The sequence below is a fragment of the Microcaecilia unicolor genome, chromosome 6 (genome assembly GCF_901765095.1).
Source record: "Microcaecilia unicolor chromosome 6, aMicUni1.1, whole genome shotgun sequence".
Lineage (NCBI taxonomy): Eukaryota > Metazoa > Chordata > Amphibia > Gymnophiona > Siphonopidae > Microcaecilia > Microcaecilia unicolor.
Genome location: NC_044036.1, coordinates 198,537,973 through 198,552,777, shown reverse-complemented (window position 1 = coordinate 198,552,777; position 14,805 = coordinate 198,537,973). Strand labels below are relative to the sequence as shown.

At 44.6% G+C, this 14,805-nt stretch overlaps 1 protein-coding gene across 1 annotated transcript in view; it reads right to left on the bottom strand.

Moving 5' to 3' along the window:
* Window positions 1–14,805, bottom strand: part of CACNA2D2 (calcium voltage-gated channel auxiliary subunit alpha2delta 2) — a 1,426,314-nt gene that overhangs the window by 803,479 nt on the left and 608,030 nt on the right. Inside the window, exon 3 of the mRNA XM_030206789.1 lies at window positions 14,212–14,271. Coding sequence (XP_030062649.1) covers window positions 14,212–14,271 — 60 coding nt within the window. The remainder of the gene's footprint in view (window positions 1–14,211; window positions 14,272–14,805) is intronic.

The window sequence follows — 14,805 nt, the reverse complement described above, 5'->3', positions numbered from 1 at the left end:
TGGACTGTCTGTTTACTGTCACCCGTTCCAGACTTCTGCTCAGTTCAGTCCAGATCTTCCGGGCTGCCAGAATTGCTTTCCTTGTTTGTACCTGAACAGCATCCGTAGTTGCCTTGTGATTGCTGCAGCTGAGCTTTAGCAGCTGATGGGCTTTATTAATCACCTAGAAACTTCTGTGTTTGCCTTTGCATCGTCTAAGGTCCCTGGTATATGGGTGTGCTCTGTGCACTTCTGCCTAGTCCAGTTTTATTCTGAGTTCTTGCCTGGTTCTTGTTTGTTTGTGTGTAGTTAGCTTCAGTGGCGATCCTAGGGGGGCTGACACCCAGGGCGGATCGCCGATGCACCCCGCCCCCGGGTGCAGCACCCCCCCGGATGCAGCGTGACCCCCCCCCCCCCGGCGAAAGGACACCCCCCGGGTGCACGCCGCTGGGGGGGTGCCGCGCGCACCTGTCCTTCATTCGTTTCATGCTCCCTCTGCCCCGGAACAGGAACTGTTCCGGGGCAGAAGGAGCATGGAACGAACGAAGGACAAGTGAGCGGCACCCCCCAGTGGCGTGCACATGGGGCGGACCGCACCCTCCCCCCCCCTAGGAACGCCACTGGTTAGCTTTGGTTTTATTGTTTAGTTCCTAGTCTTGTTTCTGGTTTGCATTTCCTTGTCTTGTGTCTGTGTTCTTTATTAGTGGCTGCTTGGCAGCTTTTAGTCCTGACTCCCTCCTGTCTGTGTTTCTGTCTTAGTGGGTGCCTGGTAGCTTGTAGTCTTGACTCTGTTGTGTGTTTCCTGCTGGTATCCAGTTCCTGCCCAGTCCGGTAAGTCCTGCCGGCCGCCTGCACCCAGGGGCTCAACTCCTGGGGAAGGGTGGTCAAGTGCATATGAAGCCTTGCTCCAGTCCTGTGTTCCAGTCCAAGTGTTCTTGTCCAGTGTGTTCCTGCTTTGCTTATCCCTGTCTGCAGTCCCTGCTTTGTGTGTGTGTTAGCCCAGTGCTGGTTGGGGTGGTTTTGCCTGCCACTGCCGCTCCTTGGCCGTGGCCCAAGGGCTCACAAACCTAGTTGCTGGTTTGAGACCTGACAATGGGTTATAACATTTTTATATCAGGCATCATGGAGCCCCCTCTTTCTGGGTCCAGCAACATGGCTAAGTAGCCTTCAAGACACTGGGAATATCTTCCAACAACCAGCAGCCCGTTTTTAGTCACATGTTCTCCCACTATAACCAGTACAAAGTTGTCACTTTCATATTAGCTTTCTTTGCTCAATGTCTTCCAGAAGCTCAGAAGGCAAAGCACAGTCCTGTCAGGCTGCAGTTAGACAGCAGCTTCTAACCAGCTCTAACAGTATCCCTCACTCATTCATTGCTCAGAAGATAGCCAGGAACTGGTAAAAATCTATAGTAAATTAATGGAAATGCTTTTAAAACAGAGAATAGTAAAGTTTTTGGAATCCCATGTATTACAGGATCTGAGGCAACATGGTTTCAATACAGGCAGGTCTTGTCAGACAAATCTGATTTATTGATTTGACTGGGTGACCAGACAGTTGGATTGAGGGACAGCGCTAGATGTGGTGTATTTAGATTTTAGTAAAGCCTTTGACACGGTTCCAAATAGATGACTAATAAAAAAATTGAGTACCCTAGGTATGGGCCCTAAAGTGACTGACTGGGTTAGGAATTGGTTGAGTGGAAGGCAACAGAGGGTAGTGGTAAATGGAGCTCATTCTGAGGAAAAGGATGTTACCAGTGATGTGCCACAAGGTTCGGTTCTTTTTAACATTTTTGTAAGCAATGTTGCTGAAGGGCCGTCTGGTAACACTTGCCTCTTTGCGGATGATACCAAAATCTGCAATAGGGTAGACACCTCTGATGGCATGCATAACCTGAGGAAGGACTTAGCAAAGCTAGAGGAAGGGTCTGGAATTTGGTAGCATAGATTTAATGCATTTGGGCTGCAAAAACCTGAGGGAACAGTACAGTTTAGGGGGTGAAGAACTTTTGTGCATGAAAGAAGATCAAGTCTTGTGTGCAGGGCCGCCAAGAGACTAGGCCGGGCCAGGGGCAAGGCCGCTCCACCTCCGCCCCCCCCCCCCCCGCTGCTGCTGCCCTCTGTCGCTCCCCCTGCCGCCCCGTCGCTCCCCCCACCGCTGCCGCCCCAGTCGCTTTCCCTGCTGCTGCAGTCCGCGGTCTCACCTGCCTGCCTCCATGGCTCCAGGCCCCCTGCATTCAAGGTGGCAGTCGCAGATTGCCTCTTCTGGCCTTCCCTCCCTGTGTCCCGCCCTCGTCTGATGTAACTTCCGGTTTCCGCGAGGGCGAGACAGAGGGAGGGAAGGCCCGAAGAGAGGCGATCTATGACTGCCGCTTCGAACGCAGGGGGCCCGGAGCCAAGGAGGCAGGCAGGTGAGACCGGGAACTGCAGCGCTGGCGGCCTGACCCTGGCACCTGGCCCCCCTTGGAGGCCTGGGTCTGGGGAATTTTGTCCCCCCTGCCCCCCCTCTCGGCGGCCCTGCTTGGGTGCGATTATGTTTGATGATCTTAAGATGGCCAAACAGGTACAAAAGGCAACGGTGAAAGCTAGAAAGATGCTTGGGTGCACAGAGAGAGGAATGGCCAGTAGGAAAAAGTTGGTGATGATGCCCCTATACAAGACTCTGGGTGAGACCTCATTTAGAATATTATATACAATACTGGAGAGCACACCTTCAGAAAGATATGAACAGTTGGTCCAGAGGGTGGTTAGTGAAATGGTCAGTGGTTTTTGTCATAAAGCATATGGGGGGGGGGGGGGGCAGACTTAAAGATTTCAATATATATACTTTCGAAGAAAGGTGGGAGAGGGGAGATATGATGAAGACATTTAAATACGTATGTGGCATAAATGAACAGGAGATGAGTCTCTTTCAAATGAAAGGAAGCTCTGGAATGAGGAGACATAGGATGAAGGTGAAAGGGGATAGAAGTAACCTGAAGAGATACTTCTTCATTTCCATGTATCAGGGTGGTGAATTCATGAAATGGCCTCCTGGTGGAAGTGGTGGAGATGAAAACAGTATCTGAATTCAACAGAGCTTGGGACAAGTACTTAGGATCTCTAAAGGAGAGTAAATTGACATGGATGGACAGACTGGATAGGCCATATGGTCTTTATCTGCCTACATTTTTCTATGTTTCTAGTTATCCAATAGATATCCAATAACAGATATCCATGACTCATCCAATACATTTGGATGAGTCGTGGCAAAGGATTATATAATAGGAAGGATAATTTTATTACAGACCACCCAAGTTATAAAATTACATTCAAGTTGATAAAAGACAATTTCTACAAGTTGAACAGTCTTATGTGGAGAAATTCTTTATAAAATTGTCCCTGGCTAAATATTTAATGTGAACTTCAATTCATACTGTTAGTTACTTATTTCTATCTGTAGTTAGAAATGGATAGAGATTTATGATCCTAAGAACCGAAAAGTATTTCCTTGCTAGAAATACAGGTAGTTCCCACCCCCAGTGTGCACCATTTCCAGGGCTACAAAAATGTTTTCTATTTTTATAGCGCTAGCGCTGCCCGGTTACCACTGGGTTAGTGCGGGAAAGCACTTACCACCATCTCAATGGGTGATGGTAAGTGCTCCTCCCCGAAATGGCAATGTGGTAAGTGGTTCACTTAATGCATGGCCATTTCTTTTCTAGAAAAAAAAGACAACCTTTTACCCGTAGACACAGGCCCCCTTTTACCGCAGCTTAGTAAAAGGACCCCTGAATTTCCAGGCATAACACCGGTGACAGTCAGCAAAATGCCAAGTGCCACCAGTGAATATCGACAATTTAATTTAATGTGATATAATATAATATCGGTTCTCGTATTCCACCCTTCTAATAGTAAATCTCAATTAGAGATATAAAGCTGCAGCAGTCATAAAATATAATAAACTTTGAAACTTTCAGAAAATCCAGAAATTTAATTGCAAATTGTCTTGTACTATTAGACAATATAACATTCACTAAATGGAAATTATATTAAAAATTCTTGTGAATTCAACAAAACCATGAATCCATACCAAAAAGCCATCAGCAACTTGCATTAGAATTCAAATATTCATTTAACATTATTTGAACAGTACAACATACATCTACCTACAACGACACCTTTCTGAAATCTGAAAGATTTCAAGGTGCTTCAAGTAGCTGTTTCTCAATAACTATGATCCCAAAAAGGAGACAGGAAGACAGAGGACACTGAGCATCTCTGAACTCTCTGGAAATTGCAGCAATAGCTGCAGAGATACCATAATGACAGATTGTTTACAGCTCAGTGGTTTCTTTGGTGTTGGGTTACCAAGGAACAGAAATGGCAAGGCAAAAAGACACCAACAGAGCATCAGCTTAGAGACTCTGCAGATAGCTGGAACAGTACAAATAGCGCATCACAGGGTGTATCCCCGACAAGCTCATACACACAATAGGTGCACTGAAGACAAAGAATCGCTAATCTGAGCAAAAGGTAGGCAAGTCGCATTTTACTGAAGAATGAATTCTCTGAACTGAACAGAATTTACAATAAGAACAATTGCTTTTCAAGTCATGAAAAGCCCTAGCACGCATCTTGGGCTTAGCGTTGTGGATTTAGGGTTTCTTAGATACAGGTATAAATATGAGCTTAGTACCAATGAGATTTATGAAGGAATTAAGGTGTTCTGGGGATCCCAGGGCCAGTTGGGATTTTAAGATATCCACACTGAATATGCACATAAAAGAATGTATTTGTGTCCATTAGAGCAGGCTTTTCCAAGTTCAGTCCTTGAAGGCTGCAAGCAGACCAGGTTTTCAGGATAGGCATGAGAGAGATCTGCAGAGAATGGAGGCAAATCTCTCTCATGCATATTCATCAAGGGTATCCTGAAAACCTGGCCTATTTGCAGCCCTGAACTCAGACAAACCTACATCAGCAGGGCTGGGATATCTAGTTGGTTTTATGGGAATTTCCTGTGGGCCCCTGGTTTTGCTGGCGGGGGTCCCCAACCCTTGCCAGCTAAAGTGTTGTCCAGCACCGGTCTCTGGCACCGCCAAGTTGCCTGCCCTGCTCTGTCTTCCCCTCATGTCTAGCACGCTCCTTTTATGAAACTGAGCATGCTCAATTTCATTAAAGGGAGCACGCAGGATGCGAGGGGAAGACAGAGCAGGGCAGACAGCGCAGTGGCGCCAGAGACCGGCACTGGACAACACTTCAGCAGATGGGGGTCGAGGACCCCTGCTAGCCAAGGTATTTGCTGCGGCAGTGGGTGGGGAGCGGCAGGGTGGCGGCAGACCAAAATGTGCCCCCCACCTCGGACTCTGGCCCCCTCACACTGCAAAGTCTGGCTATGCCCCTGGTATGAGGATGTTTATACTGAATGGGTTTCTTGGGGATCAGTATATGAGGGTGTTTCTCAGGTACTGGAATATGAGGCAGTTTAGACATATGGTTTCTCATGGACTGATATACAGTGGTGGAAATAAGTATTTGATCCCTTGCTGATTTTGTAAGTTTGCCCACTGACAAAGACATGAGCAGCCCATAATTGAAGGGTAGGTTATTGGTAACAGTGAGAGATAGCACATCACAAATTAAATCCGGAAAATCACATTGTGGAAAGTATATGAATTTATTTGCATTCTGCAGAGGGAAATAAGTATTTGATCCCCCACCAACCAGTAAGAGATCTGGCCCCTACAGACCAGGTAGATGCTCCAAATCAACTCGTTACCTGCATGACAGACAGCTGTCGGCAATGGTCACCTGTATGAAAGACACCTGTCCACAGACTCAGTGAATCAGTCAGACTCTAACCTCTACAAAATGGCCAAGAGCAAGGAGCTGTCTAAGGATGTCAGGGACAAGATCATACACCTGCACAAGGCTGGAATGGGCTACAAAACCATCAGTAAGACGCTGGGCGAGAAGGAGACAACTGTTGGTGCCATAGTAAGAAAATGGAAGAAGTACAAAATGACTGTCAATCGACAAAGATCTGGGGCTCCACGCAAAATCTCACCTCGTGGGGTATCCTTGATCATGAGGAAGGTTAGAAATCAGCCTACAACTACAAGGGGGGAACTTGTCAATGATCTCAAGGCAGCTGGGACCACTGTCACCACGAAAACCATTGGTAACACATTACGACATAACGGATTGCAATCCTGCAGTGCCCGCAAGGTCCCCCTGCTCCGGAAGGCACATGTGACGGCCCGTCTGAAGTTTGCCAGTGAACACCTGGATGATGCCGAGAGTGATTGGGAGAAGGTGCTGTGGTCAGATGAGACAAAAATTGAGCTCTTTGGCATGAACTCAACTCGCCGTGTTTGGAGGAAGAGAAATGCTGCCTATGACCCAAAGAACACCGTCCCCACTGTCAAGCATGGAGGTGGAAATGTTATGTTTTGGGGGTGTTTCTCTGCTAAGGGCACAGGACTACTTCACCGCATCAATGGGAGAATGGATGGGGCCATGTACCGTACAATTCTGAGTGACAACCTCCTTCCCTCCGCCAGGGCCTTAAAAATGGGTCGTGGCTGGGTCTTCCAGCACGACAATGACCCAAAACATACAGCCAAGGCAACAAAGGAGTGGCTCAGGAAGAAGCACATTAGGGTCATGGAGTGGCCTAGCCAGTCACCAGACCTTAATCCCATTGAAAACTTATGGAGGGAGCTGAAGCTGCGAGTTGCCAAGCGACAGCCCAGAACTCTTAATGATTTAGAGATGATCTGCAAAGAGGAGTGGACCAAAATTCCTCCTGACATGTGTGCAAACCTCATCATCAACTACAGAAGACGTCTGACCGCTGTGCTTGCCAACAAGGGTTTTGCCACCAAGTATTAGGTCTTGTTTGCCAGAGGGATTAAATACTTATTTCCCTCTGCAGAATGCAAATAAATTCATATACTTTCCACAATGTGATTTTCCGGATTTAATTTGTGATGTGCTATCTCTCACTGTTACCAATAACCTACCCTTCAATTATGGGCTGCTCATGTCTTTGTCAGTGGGCAAACTTACAAAATCAGCAAGGGATCAAATACTTATTTCCACCACTGTATGCAAGTCTAGATTTTATGAGGGCCTTAGCACTTTGCTCTGTGTTAATTTTAGGAGTTTTTTTGTGACTTTTTCACAATTTTGGCCATTTTGGGGGTTTTTCACACATTTGTTTTAAGAAAACATTTTAAACATGCATTAGAAGTTTTTAATACAAATGATTTGATATGTTGCTGCATGTTAAAAATGTTAGCATGTGCAAAATCGCTTTAAGGCAAGCCAACAAATCAAATGCATGTTAACAAATTCACATCTCTAGAGTTTCTCATTAATATGTTTTTCAGGAGCTTTTGAGCCATGAGGGGTCTGGTGATTAAGGAGTTAAGAGTCATGCAGCATTAAGTTCTAAGCTGCTGAGTGCTTTGTGATCCTAGGGGTTGAACACTGATGGTGAGGGGAGGAATTCTTAGAAAATTTCTTGTAATTCTTCTATCTTCCCCCCTGTAAGAAATCTGCTCCTTTCTTGTGCTGTAAATGTTTATAATTTAAGTCAGTCTCCCCACTAGAACATCACTGCTTCCTGCTGTGCTTTATCACTGCCATAATTACAAAGTCAAATGCAATCATTAAAATAATATTTTCTCTGTTACAGTTGAAGTTCAGTCTTCATGATGAATTATTGCTGAAGCTGAGATCTTCTGCCTTCAGAGATCAGAGGAAATGCATATATGTGCAGGCATGTGCACATGTGAGATCGGGATTAACTCACCCACTGAACATGCCTTTCAATTGCATTTATAGAAAATATTAATCTGAAATAAAATTTCTCCCTCCAAAGAAGTGGAGCAAACCAAGGTGTTAAGTATGTACCTCACCTGACCTTCCCCTTCTGTTTGCTGACTGCTTTTATTATCTCCCTGTCCAGACAGAGGCCAGCTGGAAATGAGATCAAAATTGGTTCATTCACTTTCAATACAGCAGAGATGAAGGAGCTGAGAGCAAAGAGAGAAAAGCAGATGAATAAGGGCAAAGGACAGAGGGCAGGAAGGGAGAAACAGGGAGAGGGAAAGAGAGAACAGGTCAAAGTATAGACACCGAAAGGCAGGAAGGACAGAAATAAACCTGGGATAGAGAGTATGAAGGAGACATTATGAGAAAGAGGGGACAAAGAGTAATGGCACAAAAAATATCAAACAAGGAAAAAGATGTGGTCAGCAAGAGCAGGGCAGAAGGACAAGTGGATTTAGGGGAACGAGGAGATAGGGACTATGCCATATTCTCTTCCAGTCCTTGAGGGCCATCAACGGGTCACGTTTTCAGGATGTCCTTCACAAATATGCATGAGAAAAAATAGCATGCTCACTACCTCCATTACATTCAAATCTCTAACATGTGGGTCCGCCTGGTGTTGGCCATGCACCGGCCCGACCTCCCGCCTGCCAGATCGTAGAGTAACCGCCAAAGGCGGTAGTGCCATTGGGATCAATGGCAGTGGAGCACCGAAGGCAGCCCAGAGCTGGGCCAATGGAACCAGGCACACAGGAGTGATGGTGATCTGAGGCTGCAAACTGCCCACCCATTTTACCTCCCATCAGTGGTTTAGTGCTAGCATCTGTGGAATCCACGCGTCCTGCACCCTCGGATGTGATATTGCACTCTCCAGCCAAACAACCACGAGCTACCTCAACCCACAGGAACACTGCCCGCCTGCACCACAATATCTCTCCAGATACATACCTCCAACAAATGACACAGCACTCAGAACCACGGAGCCTCTGCACCCTGTGTCAACACTTTGATCATCTAACTGTGAGTAAACTATAGGTGTCTACCCACTAAAATAAACCATAGGTAAGAAAGAAACTCAGGACTGCTCTGATGTGCCAATGTTCATCCAACGATACTGACTCCCTACAGTGGTAGCAATTAGTTGACGGAGACAATTCAAAGAACGAATCTCACCCAGAACTATCCCCCCTCCCATTCGAACACGGCTTACTATCGGCCAAACCCAATTGAATCAAAATGAACATCGCCAAAATACTTCTAGCTATCTACTCCTTATCACTGATCCATCTAACACTATCCATCCCACTCGCAGAGAATAACATCATACCCATACTACACAATTACCAAAGACTGACCAGATACTCCTCACCCCAACAAATGACAATAACCATAACAATGGAAGAATACCAACATGCGGACAACATCATAGAATGGAAAGAAAGGTCAAACCAAACACACACAAACAAAGAAACAACAACTAACAAAAATCCACAGAACACCAAACATAGAAGCCCAACACCAAAAAATCTAAGTGGGTTACATCAACGCCAGATCCGTCGTAAACAAAACAACAACAGTAACTGACTGGATCACATCAGAAAACCTTGATCTACTCTTCATCAATGAAACCTGGATCCATGATCAAAAGGACCCCATAATCCTTGACCTATGCCCCCCAAGATACAAAAGCACTCATTGGACCAGAAAGGAAAAGAGAGGCGGAGGCATAGCACTAATTTACCGATCCCACTTTACACCCGAAACCACTGCCGAGTCCATAACACCCCAACTTGAAATTGCCTCAATCAGAATCCATAACAAATCCCTGCTTGATCACCTGAATTGTACCTTGTTTTACAGACCACCAGGCAACTGGAATGAAAGCCAGTCAAATTTCATGGACTTCATTTCAAACACTTGTGCAACCAACTCTAACATACTGCTACTATGCTACTAGGAGACATCAACCTCCAGGGCCACCGAGAGGAGGGGGGCATGGGGGACAAACTTCCCTGGGCCCAGGCCTCCGGCGCTGCAGTTCCCAGTCTCACCTGCCTGCTTCCTCGGCTCCGGGCCCCCTGCATTTGAAGCGGCAGTCACAGATCACCTTCCCTCCCTATGTCCCAACTCGCAGAAACCAGAAGTTACATCAGATGAGGGCGGGACATAGGGAGGGAAGACCAGAAGAGAGGCGATCTGCGACTGCCGCCTTGAATGCAACGGGCTCAGAGCCATGGATGCAGGCAGGTGAGACCATGGACTGCAGCAGCATGGGGAGCGATTGGGGGGGGGGGGGGTGGAGGTAGGGCGGCCTTGCCCCGGGCCCAGCCTAGTCTCTCGGTGGCCCTGTCAACCTCCACCTAGAAGACCCAAACTCCACCAACGCACGAGAATGCAAGGAATTCCTCCACTTACGGGATCTCAAATCGCCACACATGCAAGCAACCCACATCAGAGGGCACACACTAGACCTCATCTCATACAAACTGTCTACAGACCAAAACTTAATAATAACTGATACTAAATGTACAGAAATACCATGGACCAAACACTACAAACTAAACCTTTCACTAAATTGGCGGAAGAAGGGCTCACACCGTACACAAGAACACAAAACCTACAGCACAAGAGGCCAAATAGACTTGGAAACATTCTGGCAACAAATATATAATAGCGAATGGACAACACAAATGGACTCCATACACTACCTCTCTAACTGGGACAAAAGATGCAGAAACATACTAGACGAAATAGCACCCTTGCAAACAAGAACAGCACGAAGACACATCTCGATACCATGGTTCAACGCCGAACTGAAAAAACTAAAAACACTACCCAGGAAACTTGAAAGAGCATGGAAAAAAATAAAAGACGAACACATGCTCAACGCTTGGAAACAAACACAAAGAAAATACAAATACGCAATAAGACATTCCAAAAGGTCATATTACAGAACTAAAATAGGACCAGACTACAAAGATGCGAAGAAACTATACCAACTCGTAAACAAACTACTAGACACCACCAAGGTCACCTCAACCAACACAGACATCCCATCTGCAGACAAACTTGCTAAATATTTCAATGAAAAAATTGAAAAATCTACACAAAACACTTCCTCCTGCCAACACTGATATCTAAAACTTCATCAACAGCCTGGACCCAACCCCTGGAGAATACCCAGTGGACCGAATCTGGTCAAAGTTCACCCTCCTCACCACCGAAACAGTAACCCATGCGATCTATAAGTTCTCCAACACCCACTGCAAATTGAATATGTGCCCCAGCTACCTAATAAAATCCGCCCCCGACCGCTTCATAACAGACCTCACATCCCACCTAAACTACTTGCTACAAGAAGGTCTCTTCTCTAAGGAAAAGGGTAGCATCCTGCTTACCCCGATCCCAAAAGACACCAAGAAAAAGACAAGTGAACTCACCAATTACCGCCCAGTAGCATCTATCCCAGTAGCAGTCAAACTGATGGAAAGCATGGTAACCAAACAACTTACTGATTACATAAACAAATTATCAATCTTACATGAATCACAATCAGGATTTCACCCCCTCCATAGCACTGAAACAGTACTCATAACTCTTCTGGCCAAATTCAAGCAGGAATTAGCAACAGGCAAAAGCATTCTTCTCCTTCAATTCGACATGTCTAGTGCATTCGACATGGTAAACCATAATATATTACTAAGACTCCGAGATTATTTCAGGATTGGTGGAAACACACTTAAATGGATCAAGGGTTTCCTAACCACTAGAACATACCAAGTGAAATCAAATTCAAACATATCACCACCATGGAAAGCCGAACGCGGAGTACCTCAAGGATCACCACTATCACCGACCCTCTTCAATCTAATGATGGCACCACTAGCCAAGTCCTTAGCCCATTCATCTATGCAGACGACGTCACAATATACATACCTTACAAACATGACCTGACAGAAATCTCCAATGAAATCAAGCTCAGCCTAAACATCATGGACTCATGGGCAAATGCAATTCAACTAAAACTCAATACAGATAAAACACATTGTATCATCCTCTCATCCCAACACAATACAAACAAGCCCACAAACATAAACACCCCAGATCACCCTCCCTATCTCAGAGACAGCCTGAAAATCCTCGGCCTTACTATCGATCATAATCTTACACTTGAGGGCCAAGTAAACTCTACAACAAAGAAAATGTTCCACTCAATGTGAAAACTTAAACGTGTGAAACAATTCTTCCTGAGGGAAACATTTCGCAATTTGATACAATCAATGGTATAAAACCATGCAGACGACTGCAATGGAATATATGCGGGATGCAAAGAACAACTCATAAAGAAGCTTCAAACCACTCAAAACACAGCAGCCAGGCTCATATTTGGGAAAACGTGATTCAAAAGCGTCAAACCCCTCCGAGAAAAACTACACTGGCAATCAATTAAAGAACGTATTGCTTTCAAAATCTGCACCCTGGTCTATAAAATTATCTACAGAGAAGCCCCGGGCTACATGAGTGACCTCATAGACCTACCAACAAGAAAAACAATCAAATCAGCATGAACATACCTAAATCTCCACTACCCAAGCTGCCAAGGACTCAAATACAAATTAACTTATGCATCCAGCTTCTCCTACATCAGCACACAACTGTGGAGCGCACTACCAAAGGTCGTGAAAACAACGTACGACCACCTAAACTTCCAGAAAATCACTAAAAACCAACCTGTTTAAAAAGGCATACCCCATTGACCCAACCTAAATGCCCAAACCAGGCAACACAACAAAACTACAGCCTGAAACAGACATTACATAACTCTTCCTCTCTATGAATCCCCAATGTGTCTATAACATATGAACCTTTTTCAACCACAATAAATCTTTGTATTTGTTTCTCTGCCGGAGATGGCAAACGCCTCTACGGTACTATGTAAATGTAATGCTATGGATTTATAGACTGTCTCACTAACACAGACTGCTCAATGATTACCGTGGATTCTTTTGGATTCGTAATGAGTAAATGAAACCTTTATTAGAGGAGCTAAATTCTACAATGATTAGGATATATATACAACATATAATGGTTAGCACATATACAAGGATTAGCTGTATAAACAATCATTACATCACTGGTCTCCACATTTCTTAGACCAGGAAAAGAAGCAAACACAATGATTAAACAATCATTACATCACTGGTCTCTACATCTAAGCAATGCAAAGTGTTCTTAGACCAGGAAAGGAAGCAAGAATAACATTATACATACAATCATCACTGGTCTCCATCATCCAGGCTCTTATCATCAGTTGGGGGGGTCTTGGACCAGGAACAAGTCTTCTGCGCAGTCCGTAAGTTACTCACAGATGAACCCCACCTTACTGTGACAATCCCTTCCTTTTTATAGGCTCTGAGCTCATGTCCAGAGCTAAGGAAAGTTACAGACAGCTTTCTATGGGAAAATTACAGAATGCTTCTATGTTTACATCTGTGGGAATGTGATCACAGGCTTTCCCAAGTCCAGGTGGCCAAACTGGGCCTGGGAAAATAAGTACCATCCTCCCTTTTGCATGCCAAATTAGTTAGAGCTGTATCTTATCTTCTGGATCCCAACTTGTTTACAAGAAAAGTTACTTTTGGTCAAGGACAGAAGATTTCAGAGTGTATTATCGAGCAAAAGTAGGGTTGAAAAGCAATCCTTTAAGTTAACACTTATACAATCATTTTCAAGCAGAATTACTCCGAATCAACAATACAGACCCCGAGTGCACTGGTTGTTCAAGACAGGGTTGAAAAACAATCTTTAAAATTCTATTCCATTACAGTAAGCCACATTGAGCCTGCAAAAAGGTGGGAAAATGTGGGATACAAATGTAACAAATAAATAAATAGGTATATCCTGAAAACCTGACCTATTGATAACCCTTGAGAACTGGGAGTGAAAACCGAGGGACCAAGGCATAGTTGGGAAATGATGAAAAAAAAGTGCTTGAGGAGAAAGAGAAGAGTGCCCCTAAGCCAACTAGATCGTGTTCATACTTTAAAGATGAGTATTAAGTAGTATGAATAATATGTCAGTTGATTAAGCTTATCATCATAAAAGGTTCACTTAACAATTAAAAATAGTACAGGAAGATGACTACCACTGAACCAATGACTAAGTATGTAAGACACTGTATGAGTGAATATAAGCACAGCGAGTTACTACCAGGTTCATTGTCCAACACATTTACTTTGGTTATTCAGATGGATTCTTGTGGATATCTGTGAAGAGCATTTGATACCTGAACTGTCTTTTGTTATACAAACCCAGCATTTACTTAAAGTGAAGCCATATTTATCTGGTTTAAGGAGAAAGAGGAAGCATTACCAGTTTGCTTGACTGAATCGGGAGAAAAGACTGGCCATACCTTGATGTTGTCTTGCCAACGATGAGCTTTCTGAAACATCTCAGCAGCAGTAGCCAGTTTCTGTGGAAAGAAATCCCAATTAGAGAAGTCTATTCACGGAATGCGACATTCAATTTGGACAACTGTAAGCACATAAACTCAAGAAATTCAAGATAGCAATGGCTTTGTAAGACAAAGGGCTCCTTTAACAAAGCTGTGCTAGTGATTCCAGCACACCATCGCATTTGCCACGCCGGAATCGTTAGTGCGGCTTTGTAAAAGAAGCCCAAAGTTTTCCACTGTCATTATGCCAAAAATAACTTCATAAATGGTATTCTGTATCACCATCCCGTATTAGGGGCAAAGTTATCAATGTGGACTACTGTTAAGGTTTTTTTTTATTTTAGCACAAGTCATGCTATTTTAGCACAGGTTCTCATTTCATAAAATGGGATCCTGTGCAAAAATAGTATATAAGTACATAAGTAATGCCACACTGGGAAAAGACCAAGGGTCCATCGAGCCCAGCATCCTGTCCACGACAGCGGCCAATCCAGGCCAAGGGCACCTGGCAAGCTTCCCAAACGTACAAATATTCTATACATGTTATTCCTG